The sequence below is a fragment of the Gymnoscopelus microlampas genome (assembly GCF_963454915.1).
Source record: "Gymnoscopelus microlampas genome assembly, chromosome: 14".
Lineage (NCBI taxonomy): Eukaryota > Metazoa > Chordata > Actinopteri > Myctophiformes > Myctophidae > Gymnoscopelus > Gymnoscopelus microlampas.
Window position 1 is genome coordinate 46,538,496 of NC_139951.1, and position 16,808 is coordinate 46,555,303.

General features: G+C 44.9%; 1 protein-coding gene across 1 annotated transcript in view; it reads right to left on the reverse strand.

Moving 5' to 3' along the window:
- Positions 1–9,301: 9,301 nt before the first annotated feature.
- The window catches only part of LOC311060261 (glutamate receptor ionotropic, NMDA 2C-like), a gene marked incomplete at both ends in the record, with an annotated part of 113,937 nt that continues 106,430 nt past the window's right edge, over positions 9,302–16,808 (reverse strand). The window contains 3 exons of the mRNA XM_084078397.1: positions 9,302–10,414; positions 13,029–13,418; positions 15,397–15,639. Of these exons, the coding sequence (XP_083934523.1) occupies positions 9,302–10,414; positions 13,029–13,418; positions 15,397–15,639 (1,746 nt within the window). The remainder of the gene's footprint in view (positions 10,415–13,028; positions 13,419–15,396; positions 15,640–16,808) is intronic.

The window sequence follows — 16,808 nt, forward strand, 5'->3', positions numbered from 1 at the left end:
TGACCATGATACTGACCATGATACTGACCATGATACTGACATGATGCTGACCATGATACTGACCATGATATTGGCATGATATTGACATGATACTGACCATGATACTGACCATGATACTGACCATGATATTGGCATGATACTGACATGATGCTGACCATGATACTGACCATGATACTGACATGATACTGACATGATACTGACCATGATACTGACATGATACTGACCATGATACTGACCATGATACTGACATGATACTGACCATGATACTGACCATGATACTGACCATGATACTGACATGATACTGACATGATACTGACCATGATACTGACATGATACTGACATGATACTGACATGATACTGACCATGATACTGACCATGATACTGACATGATACTGACCATGATACTGACATGATACTGACATGATACTGACATGATACTGACCATGATACTGACCATGATACTGACATGATACTGACCATGATACTGACCATGATACTGACCATGATACTGACCATGATACTGACCATGATACTGACATGATACTGACATGATACTGACCATGATACTGACATGATACTGACATGATACTGACATGATACTGACATGATACTGACCATGATACTGACATGATACTGACATGATACTGACCATGATACTGACATGATACTGACCATGATACTGACCATGATACTGACCACGATACTGACATGATACTGACCATGATACTGACCATGATACTGACATGATACTGACATGATACTGACCATGATACTGACATGATACTGACATGATACTGACCATGATACTGACCATGATACTGATACCCAGGGGGCAAAACCCCCTTTTTTTTGGAATGCTGCATTTGCCCTGCTATAAAAGGTTGGCCACCAGAAATAATATCTATGACCCCGTAGGATCACAACCTATATGGACAACCCGGTCAATTTTTTGCTGGAAATCCAATATGGCCGCCTCAATATTGGCCCCTATCAGTACCCAGGGGCTAATGGGGGTATGCTGCATTTGCCCTGCCCTAAAAGGTTGGCCACCAGAAATAATATCTATGACCCAGTAGGATCACAACCTATATGGACAACCCGGTCAACTTGCTGCTGGAAATCCAATATGGCCGCCTCAATATTGGCCCCAATCAGAAAATAGCTTTGGCAATAACTTTTGAACCAGATGGGCTAGAAATAAAAACTTGGTGTCTATTTCATGGTTTCAGAGCATGAGAAACTCAATGGAATACTTATCTTTATGATTGGGTGTGTCTGGACCTTTAATTTGCATATTTCCAAGATGGACGCCACGCGAAAATGAGTTTTACTATGACTTTTACAGTGACAGCTGACTGTTATGGCAACAGAGATGGCAGTCCAGAGATGGCAGTCCTAAGAGAGCAGCTGCTGCTTTTTCAGGAATCATTGAATGGGCAACCAATTGCAGTCCTCTGGGCAACCTTCCTGGAGATGTCAGATATTCTCCAAAGGTTTATCTACTACGATCGGGAAGGTGACTGGACAGGACATCTCTGTGAATCAGCAAGAATGCTACCCTACCTCAGTGCAGCAGGCCACTACAAGTACGGGCAGCAATCTTTACCTCTGTATTTGGCTGAGATGAAGAAACTACCAGAAACAGCTTCAGAGGTACATGAAGCACTGATGGCAGGTGTATTTGTTGGCAGACGAGCAGATGACAGCCACAACAGTGTTTCTCTTGACATGCTACTGGAGCAGACCTATAATGCCGATGCCAAGGAAGCAAGCAGTCTGGATGGCATTACACTGACTCAGCCCTGCTGCCAGGACAAAATGGGTCTACACAAAACCACTCACTGCAGCTGTCTCTGCAGAGCTCAAGTCTATGCTCCACCTCCACTCCTCCAACCCACACCATGAGTCTGGTCAGAGTCGTGTAATCCGGGATGCAGAGATGGTAGTCAAGGTCATGGTAGCAGTGGAGACTAACCCATTTACAGTGAGCACATCATCCACGATCAACATATCTACAGGACAGTGTGCTGATTCCACAGTCAAGGACCACTTGATGAGTGTGAAAGAACTGGGTCTGAAGGCACTGTGTGAGTCATTGTCCAGTGAACAGAAGAAGACAAGCATAATGAAGCTTAACACCTCCCACACTCAAAACACAAAATCTAAAAAATCTAAGGGGAAAACCTCAGCACCTGGCAAGAGCAATGAAATTACTGCCCTCCTGCGCATGACCCAAATCATAGCCAGTGGTGGAGAACTCAACCTTGTTGACTTTATAGGCAACCACGAGTGCAGTGGCTTCCCCCTTCCCTCTTCCAGGAAGATGGCAGGATGAGAACAGGTACCAAGGCAAGCCTTGAGAAGGTCCTGAAAGAGGAGACCAAAGTTGCATGCATCCCTGACCTGCCTACAGAAGACAGAACAACAGCAGTAGTTATTGATGCCATGTATGCCATACGCCATTGGTCGTTCCTGAAAGGTGAAGCATTTGGAACAATCGCTGAACGATACCAACGTCTGCTGTTGAATGATGTGCCTGCTGGCACAGAGATCATTCACTTCTGTTGTGACCGGTACAGTGGACCTAGTCTTAAGACAGCTGAGCAAGAACACAGATATGCTCGACCAAAACCTACCAAAGAATATGAAGTCAGTATGCGTTACACAGCTCCAGATCCTCAGGAGTTTTTTGCTGTGTCAGCCTAACAAGGCAAACCTATTTAGTTTCCTCTGTGACGAATGGTGTGAAAATGAGAAACTTAAGTCGGCCCTTGGTCCAACACATCTTTACCTGGGTGGGTGGTTTAAAGAAGAGACAAGGAGTGTGGTGATCAAGGAGGGGTCTATTGAAGATGTCCCTGCACTAGAATCCACACAACAGGAAGCTGATACAAGAATAATACTCCACACCCTGTACAGTGTCCAGAATGACAAAATTGACAGAGTTGTCATCCATGCCAATGACACAGACATCATCATCATGTGCCTTTACTATGCAGCAACCCATCTCAGATGCCTTCCAGAGTTGTGGGTGAGAACAGAGCAAAATTCATACTTTCCTATCCATCAAATGGTATCAGCACTGGGGCTTGCAGAGTGTCGTGCCCTGCCCTTTATCCATAGTTTAAGTGGCAAAGATACCACCAGCTATCCCTTCTTCACTGGGAAGAAGGCATGGTTCAAGGCCAGCATGCGTCTGGATCTCCCTGCACTTGAGGAGTTTGGTGAAAACTCTTCTGATTCCCTCTCATGTGACGTCATCAATCAGGCACGAGACCTCACAATTGCTGTATATACATCCAAAGCGGACCACCCGGAGGATTTTGACCTGAGTAAGCTTAGAGTGTACAAGTTCCTCAATAATAGATCAACCCTCTTAAAGCTGCTGCCCCCGACAGAGAATGCCTTTGACCTGCACCTGAGAAGAGCTGCTCTAGCAACCATAATAGATAAATGTGCACATATCGCCAAGCCGGATATTCCTTCTTTCACAGAGTATGGATGGTCTCTCAGTGCTAGCAATGCAGCCCCCCTTGCATCTACCGAGCCAGCCTTGCCTTTGTCAATGAACAAGGCAATATCATGCCTCTGTTCATGTGCAAAGAAGGCAATTCCATGCTACTTAGGATGCCGTTGCCAGGTACTGGAGACACGATGCAGCAGGATCAGTGCAACACATGACAACAGTGACAGTGAATAGCATTGTACCATAGTATCATTGGCTTTAGAAGCAGGCAAGACAGCACCATAGAGGTCAAAATGAACCTTTTGTAGGCAACCTCAGCTCCGCCTTTACTCTATTTGTCACTAAGTAGTCTATATTTTGTTATGTTACTTGAATGCATACCACTATGTTAATTTGTATAGCCCTAAAGTTGAAGTTTTTGGCAAGTCTTGGAGTGTGCATGTGTATGTTTATATTGTATTTAGTTTATTAAAATGATACATAAGATACATTGTGGGCTTTTTCTCCGATTTTTCTCTGCAATCATCCCCACAACTATAGATCTATAAATCAATAAATATGGGGGAAAATGTAATACCATACATTATTTATGACTGCAGCCATATTGCCAAAATAGAAATGAAAGCTCAAACTGACCAAATGTGTTCATATTGCTTAAAAAGCAGACTTTTTGCCATAACAGTAAGCTGTCACTGTAAAAGTCATAGTAAAACTCATTTTCGCGTGGCGTCCATCTTGGAAATATGCAAATTAAAGGACCAGACACACCCAATCATAAAGATAAGTATTCCATTGAGTTTCTCATGCTCTGAAACCATGAAATAGACACCAAGTTTTTATTTCTAGCCCATGTGGTTGAAAAGTTATTGCCAAAGCTATTTTCTGATAGGGGCCAATATTGAGGCGGCCATATTGGATTTCCAGCAGCAAGTTGACCGGGTTGTCCATATAGGTTGTGATCCTACTGGGTCATAGATATTATTTCTGGTGGCCAACCTTTTATGGCAGGGCAAATGCAGCATACCCCTCTTTGCCCCTGGGTACTGATAGGGGCCAATATTGAGGCGGCCATATTGGATTTCCAGCAAAAAATTGACCGGGTTGTCCATATAGGTTGTGATCCTACGGGGTCATAGATATTATTTCTGGTGGCCAACCTTTTATAGCAGAGCAAATGCAGCATACCCCCCTTTGCCCCCTGGGTATGACATGATACTGACATGATACTGACCATGATACTGACATGATACTGACATGATACTGACCATGATACTGACCATGATACTGACCATGATACTGACATGATACTGACATGATACTGACCATGATACTGACCATGATACTGACCATGATACTGACCATGATACTGACCATGATACTGACATGATACTGACATGATACTGACCATGATACTGACATGATACTGACATGATACTGACATGATACTGACATGATACTGACCATGATACTGACCATGATACTGACCATGATACTGACATGATACTGACCATGATACTGACATGATACTGACCATGATACTGACATGATACTGACCATGATACTGACCATGATACTGACCATGATACTGACATGATACTGACCATGATACTGACATGATACTGACCATGATACTGACATGATACTGACCATGATACTGACGTGATACTGACCATGATACTGACCATGATACTGACCATGATACTACCATGATACTGACAGTTGTTTGTTTATTTTTGGCGAGAGATCAAAGTTCAGATAATTGTCTGTGAGTATGATATTATAAATGAGTTTGAACTGAGATATCTCCAGATTAAACCAGTAAATTCAAACACATTTATCAGAGGTACAGTAGGTCATTGTGAAGTGGATTCCATTGAACTGGTGAACAAACAAACTATAATTCTGTTAGGATTTAGAAGACATTTGTAGAATCCCAAAAGGCAATAAGATTTGAGTTACAAATGTTCGCTTTAAAAAAAAAAGAATGGCAGTAGATGTATTTTACATGGGTCTCAGCAGGCTGTGGTGACCTGACAACTAAAGGGTTTTCCCTCTATTGGCTCATGCTACAGATGACTGACCTCCATATGAACACATGAGAGGAGAGGAGGAGGTCTTTGATTCCTCTCCTCATGCATACACTACACACCATTGGTTCTGAAAGTGGGGTCCGGGGACCCCCAGGGGTCCTTGAGGGGGTTCCAGGTGGTCCCCAGCTAAATGATGGAGAGTCGGTACCAAGAGTTAAATTATTGTTAAATTACTAAATTATTTTTTTATTTTATTGTGATCACCGTTTGCCTGTTATCTCTCCTATGGTACCACATAAATACATGGAAATGTGGACAAAATCTTATCCAACGACAACATGTTCTAAGTTTTGGGTCTGAGAGTCTAAATCTCAATAAATGGTGGTTCTGCGGCTCAAATGCTGAATAAATAATGGTCCCTTGATATGAAAAGGGTTGAAAACCACTGCACTACCACTTCAAATGGTACACTTTATATCCCTATACCTCTGTTATAGCCTTTTATCCTGACTCCCTGATCCCCTTTATTCTTCCTTCCTTCCTTCCTTCCTTCCTTCCTTCCTTCCTTCCTTCCTCCCTCCCTCATGGGTTTAGAGTTCATAAGCCTCATCCCATTAAAACATTTATTCCACAAGGTTACAGGGATATGAGAACAACGACGGGTCCATTTGTATATGTATATATTTTGTATATACATCCTCTCGGAATTACAAAAGTAAAATGGTTGTCAGTGGCGTGCACAGACATTTTGAGGGGCAGGTGCTCAAGTAAATTATAGGCCTACTTTTTTTTTTTACTTGGTCTGCTCTTCTTTCCCTCTACACCTATACCTCTTTGACAAAAATAGCGGAGGCTTGTAGATCTGCTATTTTTGGCTAAACTTCTCCTCAGAAAAGGGATGCTAGGTTTCGAGTGGTTATGGTAAAAAGATAAATCATATCACATAAAGATTTGGCGGACCCCCTGTAGTAACTCGGAGGACCACCTGTTGAAGACCCCTGCTGTAAACTGAAAAAAAACTAAACTTTTTTCTTATTTTTTTCAAAAGGGCACTTCTGGTCAAGAGGGCAAAGGGCAGGTGCTCTAGCACCACCTAGAGTCTATATGTGCACGTCCCTGATGGTTGTACATTCTCCTGGTTAAATCAACATTCAGGATTTGACTTTGTCGAGGCCACACAAAGGAGAAAAGAGAAAAGAGAGGCAAGCATGTATTCTTCAAAAAGAAAAAGGCTCTTTAATTGTCTGAAGAGATTAATTACAGGGGCAGAGGAATCAGGTAATATAGATAGGTACTAGAATAGCTTTCAATTACCTCATTACAATCTGACCATTAACGCGGTAAGAGGAGAGAGGAGAGAGAGAAGAGAGGATGGGAGAGAGCTGGGTAGGGAAAGACAAGGGAATATAAAAGAGTAGAGAGGGGGGGGTGGGGGGGTGGGGGGATAAAAAGAAAAGCTAAATATAGGCCAACTGACAGTAGTGTTATACGATAAAAACATAGAATCAGCAGATCTGCCAAACGCTTATACAAAAAGAACACAGACCGTGTCAGAGGTACAATTATAAAACTCTTAACATAGTGGTTATTATAAAAAACGCTACCATATGTAGAATACATGAATAATGACACCAACTCAGCCTCAAATAACACATGTTTTTTTTTCTATATATCTCTATATATATATATCTATATAGTATTCAGAATATACAGATAGAAATATCTCTTGTGAAGCCCTATGATGTGTTTGTGCTGCGACTGGAGCTCGTTCAAAGGAGACCCCAGAGGGGTTTAGAGACCAGGGTTTAAGACACCTAACGCCTAATTTATGTGATGAAATAGCAGATCTATAAGCTCAAAACACGTTGCGCCCGCGACGTGTTTTGAGCTTATAGCTATATCTGCTATTTCCGGCGTGCGATTGAAGTATAAATCGTGTTCAACGCCGGTCACTGATATTTTCATACTGTCACTTTTCCAGATTCTGTTCCGTGTCGACGCCCCTGCCTCTCCTACTGCAATACTTTCCATTATTATTATTATACATGGCAAAGAATTTAAGAACTGCCGTCCTAAACATCTGTTGGCATGTACGTGAATCTCACCTTAAACTTCACCATTTTATCGTCATATAATTGGTCCTCACTAATGCTCATTATAAGATAAGGTTGAACTGGCAGCATTCCGATTCCCAGATGGGTGTAACGATTCTCAAAATCCACGATTTGATTTCGACTTCTAATCACTTTTTCAATGTATTATTATTTTGACTTTTTTTTCAAATCAAAGGCTTTTCAATAAGATTTTTGTGACACCCCTACTCTCAACGTACTCAGCTATGGCTGCTCCAAAGACACGCTTAAAAAAACACTGTGTAATATTGTAAAATCTTAATGCACGTTAACCTCAAAACGCTAATGAGAATAGAGTTAAGAAAGTACGGCAGTAAGTCAGTCAACGGGCCTTTCAGTTTGTACCACTGCACTGTGACGCACTACACCCCCATTAGATCTGAACTATCAAAACAGTATTCAATACTCATCAGGACCCATGCTTCTACAAATTGCTTTTCTCTCAGGGCACTCTAATAAAAGTCTTACAGACACGTACTACAAACACTTCAAAGTACACTCACGAGTACTGTAATCTAACTTCTCCTTCCCTTATCAAACCAGTACACTCACGATTACTGTAATCTAACTTCTCCTTCCCTTTTCAAACCAGTACACTCACGATTACTGTAATCTAACTTCTCCTTCCCTTATCAAACCAGTACACTCACGAGTACTGTAATCTAACTTCTCCTTCCCTTATCAAACCAGTACACTCACAATTACTGTAATCTAACTCCGTCCCTTATCAAACCATTGGCAACACGAGGGGCCATGTCATGTCCACAGAAAGCGTTTAATTATTTTATTTTTTCATGGTATGTATTTATATGGTAAAGATGCGCTCCGAGCATTCCTCTTCTCCAGCGCCATGCCCCTTGTTTCAGCACTCTCGGCATCCAACTTTTTTTTGGCGGAGCGCTTTGGACACTTCAAGTAGAAAATAGTTCAACTTTTGGAGAGGAGCGTCGCTCATCAATTCAATGTCACATTTGATCCTTCTGGCTCTGTCTGACAACCCGGTCATTTACCACCTGACTCCCACCTGAATCGTTAAAACAACCACGAGGGGTCTATGCTTGCCGTTATCTCAGCTTGGATATTTGTGCTAATAACGCAGATGACATTGTCCTTTGAGCACAGCAATGATTAAGTAATTTGGTCGGAAAGGCTTATTGTCGGGATCGGCCGAGAACGCAGGGGTCCCATTACAACACGCTACACCCCTGGGAGATGTATCGCTGAGGTGGAGCTCCACACCTACCATCGTCTCCCAGTATTTAGACCGCACGACGTGCCACACCCAAGCCTCGCTACTCACACGCTGAGTTGGCAGTGCCCGGGATCGAACTCATGACTTTGAGGTCAAAAGGCGAGTGTTCTTCCGACTGAGCTATCCTGACACGAAACAGTCCATATAGGTTCAAGCATTACGGGCGTAAATAAAACACTCCATGTGCTTAGTGAGAAGCTCTCTGGACATGATGTCCAACGCCTTCCTCTGCTTAAAAACACTTTATTGTGGACACGCCCCTAACGCTCTCCAGGACGTAACGTTCCTCGTCTTGGATCAGTTCACAGAGTGGCCAGTCCCTCCTTTTGCTTTGATCTCCCGTAGATCGGCTATTTTCGAAAGACTTTGAAACACTTTTGAAACACCTTTTGAAACACCTTTTGCTTTTAGATCTACACTTTCAAACTTCAGACTCCAAACTGGACACACGTCTCCAGGGCCTCAGGATACAGGGGCTCCCCTCGGGCTGTCCCCCTGCCCGCTGGGCCGACTGGGGGGCCTCCAGCCCGGGCTGGGACCCCCCCTGGTAGACGGCGTAAGCCCCGTAGGCTCCGTAAAGGCCGTCCTGGTACGCTAGCGGCCGCTGGCACCCGCAGCGGCCGCTCCCTCCGCACGCCAGCAGCTGGCACATGGGGTTGTTGGGGGTTTGGTGGAGGGAGTGGTGCGACTGGAGGTCCAGGGGGTCGTGGTAGAGGGGCAGCCCCGGGTACGAGTTCAGGTAGTGGGAGTACTGTCTGCTGAGCAGGCTGGTGGCCCTCCGCACCACGCCCATCCCGCCGCCGACAACAACGCCGCCGTTAGGCCGCACCGCCTCACCGTAGGCGGGCAGGTGGGCGGACTGAGAGTACCTCAGCCTTTGGGCCTTCCGTCCGCCGGGCCGCCTCTGGTCCTGACGTATGTGGAGGTAGGCCTGGTTCCGAGGCAGGAGGCAGAGGTTGTTCCGGAGCGGGACGACGGCAGGGCCGCCGCCGCCGTAGGGTTTACCGGGGGACGGCGCCGCCGCCGCCGGCGTCCGGGCGGCCAGGACGCACGGGAACAGGTCGGGCAGGGCGGAGGAGGACCGGCCGCACGGAGGGAAGACACCGACGGGCGACGGGGACTCGTCCAGGTGGCGGAGCCGCTCGCCGCCGGCCCACGTGGCTTTGAGGAAAGAGGGCCGCCGGTGCCTGCGGTGTCTCCCTCTCAGGAGCAGCTCCTCGGGGGGCCAGGAGCTGTAGCCGTCCGCCCCGCCGCCGCCGGGGCAGATCAGCTCCCCCGGGTAGACGCCGGCGGGCGAGACGTGGTTGTCCAGGAGGTGGTCGGCTTTCAGCTCCGTCAGGTAGACGGGCGTCTTTCCGCCTTTCTCCGCTCCGTCCCTCTGCTTCCTCCTCTCTCCTCCTCCTCCTACGACTCCCGACTCGTCACACTGGAAGCTCTTGGACCTCCTCTTCCTCTTGGAGATGCCTTCGTAGATGTGCTGGTTGTCGGGGGACGGCATGGAGACGGCGGGGTGCGAGGCGTAGATGTCGGGCACCTTGTATGTGGAAATAACAGTTGGTGAATGGGAGAAGGCTCGTCATAAAGCACAGGTTCAGACGACTAATAACACATACATAGTTGTTGCAGTACAAGTGGCTAACATGTACATATATTAGTCATTCTCCTTCACCGTTTTAGATGACAATATTCCAGACTGATGTGTAAAATGTAATGTGGAGAAAGCTACACTATTTCACTGCTTAAGAGCAGCTCTCTCTCACGAGAGATAAAATGTAAGGGGTTTTAAACTGGGACCCTTATCTTGGTAACATAAACATTATGACACAATGGATTAGACAGTGGTGAGCTTACAGGCGGAGGTGGAGTGGAATCGTACGATTGGATGAAAGGGAAGATGAGGATGAGATGATGATGATGATGATGATGATGATGATGATGATGATGATGATGATGACACAGTTTATCTTGGACAGACAGCGTCCCCATGTCTCGGGTCAAGACATTGACCTCGGCTCTTAACTGGGCACCCAGTTGCCACTGCACGAGGTGTTTATTGCGTTGGAGGAACACCGTTCTCCAAACAATCCGAGATTGATCCACTTATGAGTGTTATGGTTAAATGTTTGACGTTTGGTAAAATCCGTCCCGACAAGAGCGAGAATGCTTTGTTTCTGAGGAACTCATCATATATAAAAATAAAAAGAGTATGATGATTGTACAATCTTCTCCCGAAACACATACATTTGCACTCTTTTGGAAAAACCCAGACAAATCAAGTCTTAGGCAGTGGTTCAGAGAGATATCTAATGATCTTGCTTCAGAGAAATTTACTTTTAGCATCAAAGGGAAATCGGCCATCTTTGAGGAAATATATTCTTTAGAAGATAATCGTTTATGAACTGTACTAATTTGATAGTTTTTTTTTAATCTACAGCTCTCGTGTTTCGCTGGGATGGAATATTATCTTTATAGGTTATTAATACTTATGTGTATTTTATTGTAGGCTACTATTCATTTTTTCTTTGCTTAATGGTAAGAGTGTTTTTTCTTCTTCATTTTCATATACCTTGTCCTTTTTGTGTGAAATACATATCGTCACTGTCGGACAGACAGTAAATAATGCCCTACTTTGTCATACTACCGTGTCACACAAAAATAGCCGATCTACAAGCTCACAATACATTGGATGAAATGCAACACAGGGTCTTGTTTTACAGTTTTGGACATACAAGGTTTCCACCTGACAGCGACGATACGTTATGTCTATACAACACACTCTCAAAAGGATGTGCACAGATAGACTCTAGGTGGTGCTAGAGCACCTGCCCTTTGCCCTCTTGACCAGAAGTGCCCTTTTGAAAAAAGTTTACAGCAGGGGTCTTCAACAGGGGGTCTGGGACCCCTAGGGGGTCCTCAGAGTTACTACAGGGGGGCCGCCAAATCTTTATGTGATATGATTTTTCTTTTTACCGTAACCACTCGAAACCTAGCATCCCTTTTCTTAGGAGAACTTTAGCCAAAAATAGCCGATCTACAAGCCCACAACGCCTCGCGCTGCGAGGCGTTGTGGGCTTGTAGATCGGCTATTTTTGGCAAAGAGGTATAGGTGTAGAGGGAAAAAAGAGCAGACCAAGAAAACAAAAAAAAGTATAATTTACTTGAGCACCTGCCCCTCAAAATGTCTGTGCACGCCACTGCACTCTCAAAACTATAGTTATTTCTTGAAACCAACGGGACCAAAAGACAACTGATGCCGTCACGGGCACTTCCGCACCCTAGGAATGCTGAAGTACCGTTCTCAAACCCAAGACGTAAAATGGCGACGGCTCCGCTAAAACGGCGGAGAAGCGCCTTCTAAAGCGCACTTTAGCCACGAGTGGCACCGCCGAGCGAGCCGTCAGGCAAGCGAGTCTCCGTGCTGAGCTTTGCCAAGTCCGCCTCAGCTGCTTATAAGACATACATTAACCACTTTAGCACTATTTTATACCTATAGGCTATTTGAAAATAGCAGATCTACAAGCTCACAACGTTGTTTAGCAGATCTACAAGCTCAACAACGTGTTTTCAAACATTTTAGTACTTTACTGAAGTAACATTTTGAACATAGGCCTTTTACTTGTAACAGAGTATTTTTATATTGTGGTATTGCTTCTTTCTACAAAATGTCTTCTAAATTTTCTTCTAAACAGTTTTCTGAAATATGATTCTATATCAGTGGTGCTCAAACTTTTTCATGTCAAGGACCCCCAAAATGATATGTATTTGACCGCGGACCCCCATCTAAAATATGGTGTTCCAGGGACCCCCCAGAAGCAAAGATTTGAGTTAAAAATGTTTGCTTTAAAAGAATATAAATATATTAATTTGCACACATTTTCTCAAATTTTCAAAAATAGCAGATCTACAAGCTCATAGTGCGGCACCAAGTGCCGCACTATGAGCTTGTAGATCTGCTATTGAATTGAATAGCCAAAGTAGCCAAAAATAGCCAAAGTGTAAAATAATGCTTTTTAGCTCAAATGAAAAAGTGACACAGATGCTTCTTCAGGTCTTAATGGGTTAAGTAAAATGTATGAGTACTTCTTACACCACTGGCGGACTAAATATATATAAAAAGATTTAAAAAAAATTAGAAACATGTGGGGCACCTGGAGTTCGGCGTAGGGGACGAACGGCGAGCGGGGGTGTCCTCCATCCACGTCGTAGACCCTCCCGGTGGTCTGGTAGTGGTAGTGCGGGGGGTCCCGGTGGTGGTGAGGCAGGGACAGCAGGGGGTCCCCGCTGCCCCCCGCCAGGTGGGGGCTGCTGAGGCTGGACACGGGGAGGGGCCGGTCGTACAGGCAGGAGGCGGAGCGGGCCGGCAGGGTGTAGCGGAGCGGCGTGGGGCGCGCCACGCCCCTCTGCTGCTTCAGGGAGGAGGTGATGGAGATGGTCAGAGGGGGCGGGGTCAGGGAGCAGGGCGGGGCTAGCGGAGAGGACGTGCGGTGGTTCTCCGTCACGTAGGCGAAGCCGCCCGGCACCGTCTCGGCGGAGGCAACCTGCGGACAGGGATGTAATTAGTAACCGGTTTTAATTATTAACTGCTATTTAAAAGGTCCAGAGCAATGACATTTTATTTTGAAGTTGCAGTCTGAAAGGGCCTCGCAACCTATCAGATGGTTCCATCCCTTCAGGCTATGGCACGGTAGAACCTCACTCGCGTGGTGCGCAGTTTTCATAGAGTTAAAAAAATAATACAGAGGGCACCGGAAATCCTGGCCCATCCACTTGCATTGAGTTGCTCACTCAGCGTATGGGGCCGATATCACCCCTTCTTCTGGGTTGTGAAATGTGATGGGCGAGGCCTATTTGGGACGTTTTGCGTCACAGAGTTTTGCGTCACCTCCGTGCGCAGCCCCGTGCGCAAGCTCGTGAGTCGAGCCCATTGGTCGAAACCGTTTTCGCTTGTTCGTGTTAGTGGCCCCAGCCGTTTTAAGCTGCAGTACCTATGAATGGCCAGCATGTCCAATGCACTTCAATGCAACCACTGGGTTCTGGGGCTTGGCAGTGTTATTGTTTCTAGCCTGCAGGAGCAGGCTGGCCAAGGGAGACAGAGACTCGGCCACTGTGCAGAATGTTTGTTACCAAGTTGCTTATTTCTAACCTAAAATGTTTTCAGATACATATTTTAGTGTGCTGATTATAAGTTTACTATGAACAAAAGACCGTCTGGATGTCATCTTGAATGAGATTCAACAAAAACAGAGTAGTTCTGTAATTAAAATCAGCTGTGTTTGGAGGAACGTGCAGCTATGGGAATCAAACAGGTGGATGTAATCAAGATTCATTTATATTCATGAAAGCGTATCTATGTCATCGCACAGCACGTTTTCCTTCACAGGAAGTAATTAAGATTGGCTTTTAAGGGACTTTGATACACATTTTTATTTTGGAATGTATTGTTAGGTATGCCCATATGATGACCACGGATATGCTCTAAAATAGTGAAACACATATTTTTCATTTCACTAGACCTTTAAAATGTCATAATGAATTTACTGTAGAGGCCTGAAGAGCCTTCTAGAGATGTTTTCTTTCCTTGCAAGTATTGTGCTTTTATCTTCTTATTAGTTTTGCAGGTGTACTTCTAACCTTGAATACCTCTCTTGTATTGTTCTTCTTTAACTTTAATCCACTTCATGCAGTGATTTCTTCCATTAAGGATATGAAGGATATAAGCCTATTGGCTTCTTCCTTTTCTTGCATATCAACGTTTCTTTTTGATATGCATGCTGCCTTTTTTATGCCTTGCGCTAAATAAGTAATATGTATTCACATTTAGCCTATACTGTGATATTTGGCTAAGTGTATTATTTGAAAGGCAGAAACTGTTAAAAACGATAAGATATTTTGGGAAAATATGACAAAATGTTTTACGATTCTGTCCCTTGAGTCGGGGGACTCAAGGGACAGACAAGTGTGACCAACGTTTGGTCACACTTGTCCCAAGAAGTCACAATAGGCTTTTGGGGAGGGAGAGCTCGTTAGACTCAGTGTTCGAGTTGCGTACCGATAGAGACAGAATTATACATAATCAGGTCCCCCATGACCGTCACAGGTGCCCCCATAATCGTGAAACTGTGATTATTTCTCAGACTATAATCTTACCATAGAAATGTGGTCTCTGCGGGCGGTTTGATTGTATAATTTGGCAATTCAAAAACAGCAGATATACTGTACAAGCTCACAGCTTGTACATCTACTATGTTTGGAAAACTTTGAATCATTTAGATTTTTTTTTTTTTTACCACAAATCTTCTCTTCTGGAGGTCCCTGGCACAAAACTTTTCAGATGGGGGAATACATATCAATTTGGGGGTCGTTGACATGAAAAAGTTTGAAAACTACTGATGTAATGGAGTGAAAGTCATAAGTATCCACACATATAAATAGGACTAGTCAAGTACAGTACTCAAGTAAATGTACTTGATTATTACAGTGTCCACCACTGATAATGGTTCCATCCCATACCCATACCTGTGGCGTTGAGCGTGCGGTCGGACCACCACCACCCCCGCCGTGGCGTCCCCACTGCTGTATGGTCTTGGTGGCGTTGTCCAGGGAGCTCTCCACGTTGGCGGTGGACACCAGGTCCTTGGCGGTCCGCAGCATCTTCAGCATGTTGGCCTGGGCGTAGGTGGACGTCACGTCAGGGCTGGCCAGGCCCGAGGCCCCGGGGGGCTTGGGGTCTTCCACTCCGTTAAAGCAGCTGTAGATGGCCTGAGAGGGGGGAGGGAGAGAGAGAGAGAGAGAGAGAGAGAGAGAGAGAGAGAGAGAGAGAGAGAGAGAGAGAGAGAGAGAGAGGGAGAAAATCAGTGGTGGAAAAAATACTAAAATGTTTTACTTAAGTAAAGGTATTAATACTGCAATGTAGAAATACGCTGTACAAGTAAGAGTCCGGAATAAAAAATTGACTTGAGTAAAAGTGCAAAAGTATATATATAGAAATGTACTTAAAGTTTATATTGCATCTGCATCGTCCAGTTCAGGGCAAGTCTTTTTTGGTTGCAGTTCCGAACCACCTTTTAGGGTTCTGAACCAATTACTTTTCAGTGGAAACACTCTGAACTGTTTCAAAATTAGGCGAAAAATAAAATACGGAACCGATTCAACCCCCAGTGCTTTTAGACCAATGACATCAACAGGTCATCAGCTTCCCTGATCGGCCGACGCAACGTGCTGGCTTCAAGGATTGGCCGTGGGCTTCACGTGACGTTTGTAACGCTGCAGTGATATAAGTGGTAGGTAGCGTGTGGTAGCGACAGCTACCGCATTCTGTCACAGGGAGACAGAACTACATTCTGTCACAGAGAAGCAAGAACAATCTGAAGTTAGAATGATCCGCTGGACCATACATATGAAAGGAGAAGGGAGACGCTGCCATGCAGCTGTGGTTTTGGGGTCCAAGCTGTACTGCTTTGGACGAAACAGTGATTACATTGATGTACACATCCTTAACACAGTGTCTTTGCGCTGGAGTAAGTTGGCACCAGTGACACCTGGAAGAGGAGGATGTCCTGCTTTGTCCTGGGGCCACACAGCTGTGCTGGTAGAAGATACCGTCTACATCTGGCATACTTACAGAAAGAACTGCCTTTATTCATTTGATGTCGATACCCACAGCTGGTCCAATCCCATTGTCTATGGGACTGTTCCATTTGAGATGCATGGCCACTCAGCCTGTGTCTTGGGGAAGGTCATATTTATCCATGGAGAATCGTCCAGTTATCATCATAGACACATGTCACGCACTAATGGCGTCTACAAGTTGGACACCAGCACAATGCTCTGGTCTTTAATTAACACCAGAGGCACTCTGCCACCTCCTTCAAGTGGTCACTCTGCCACCATCATCGGGACAAAGATGTTTGTATTTGGGGGCATATCGA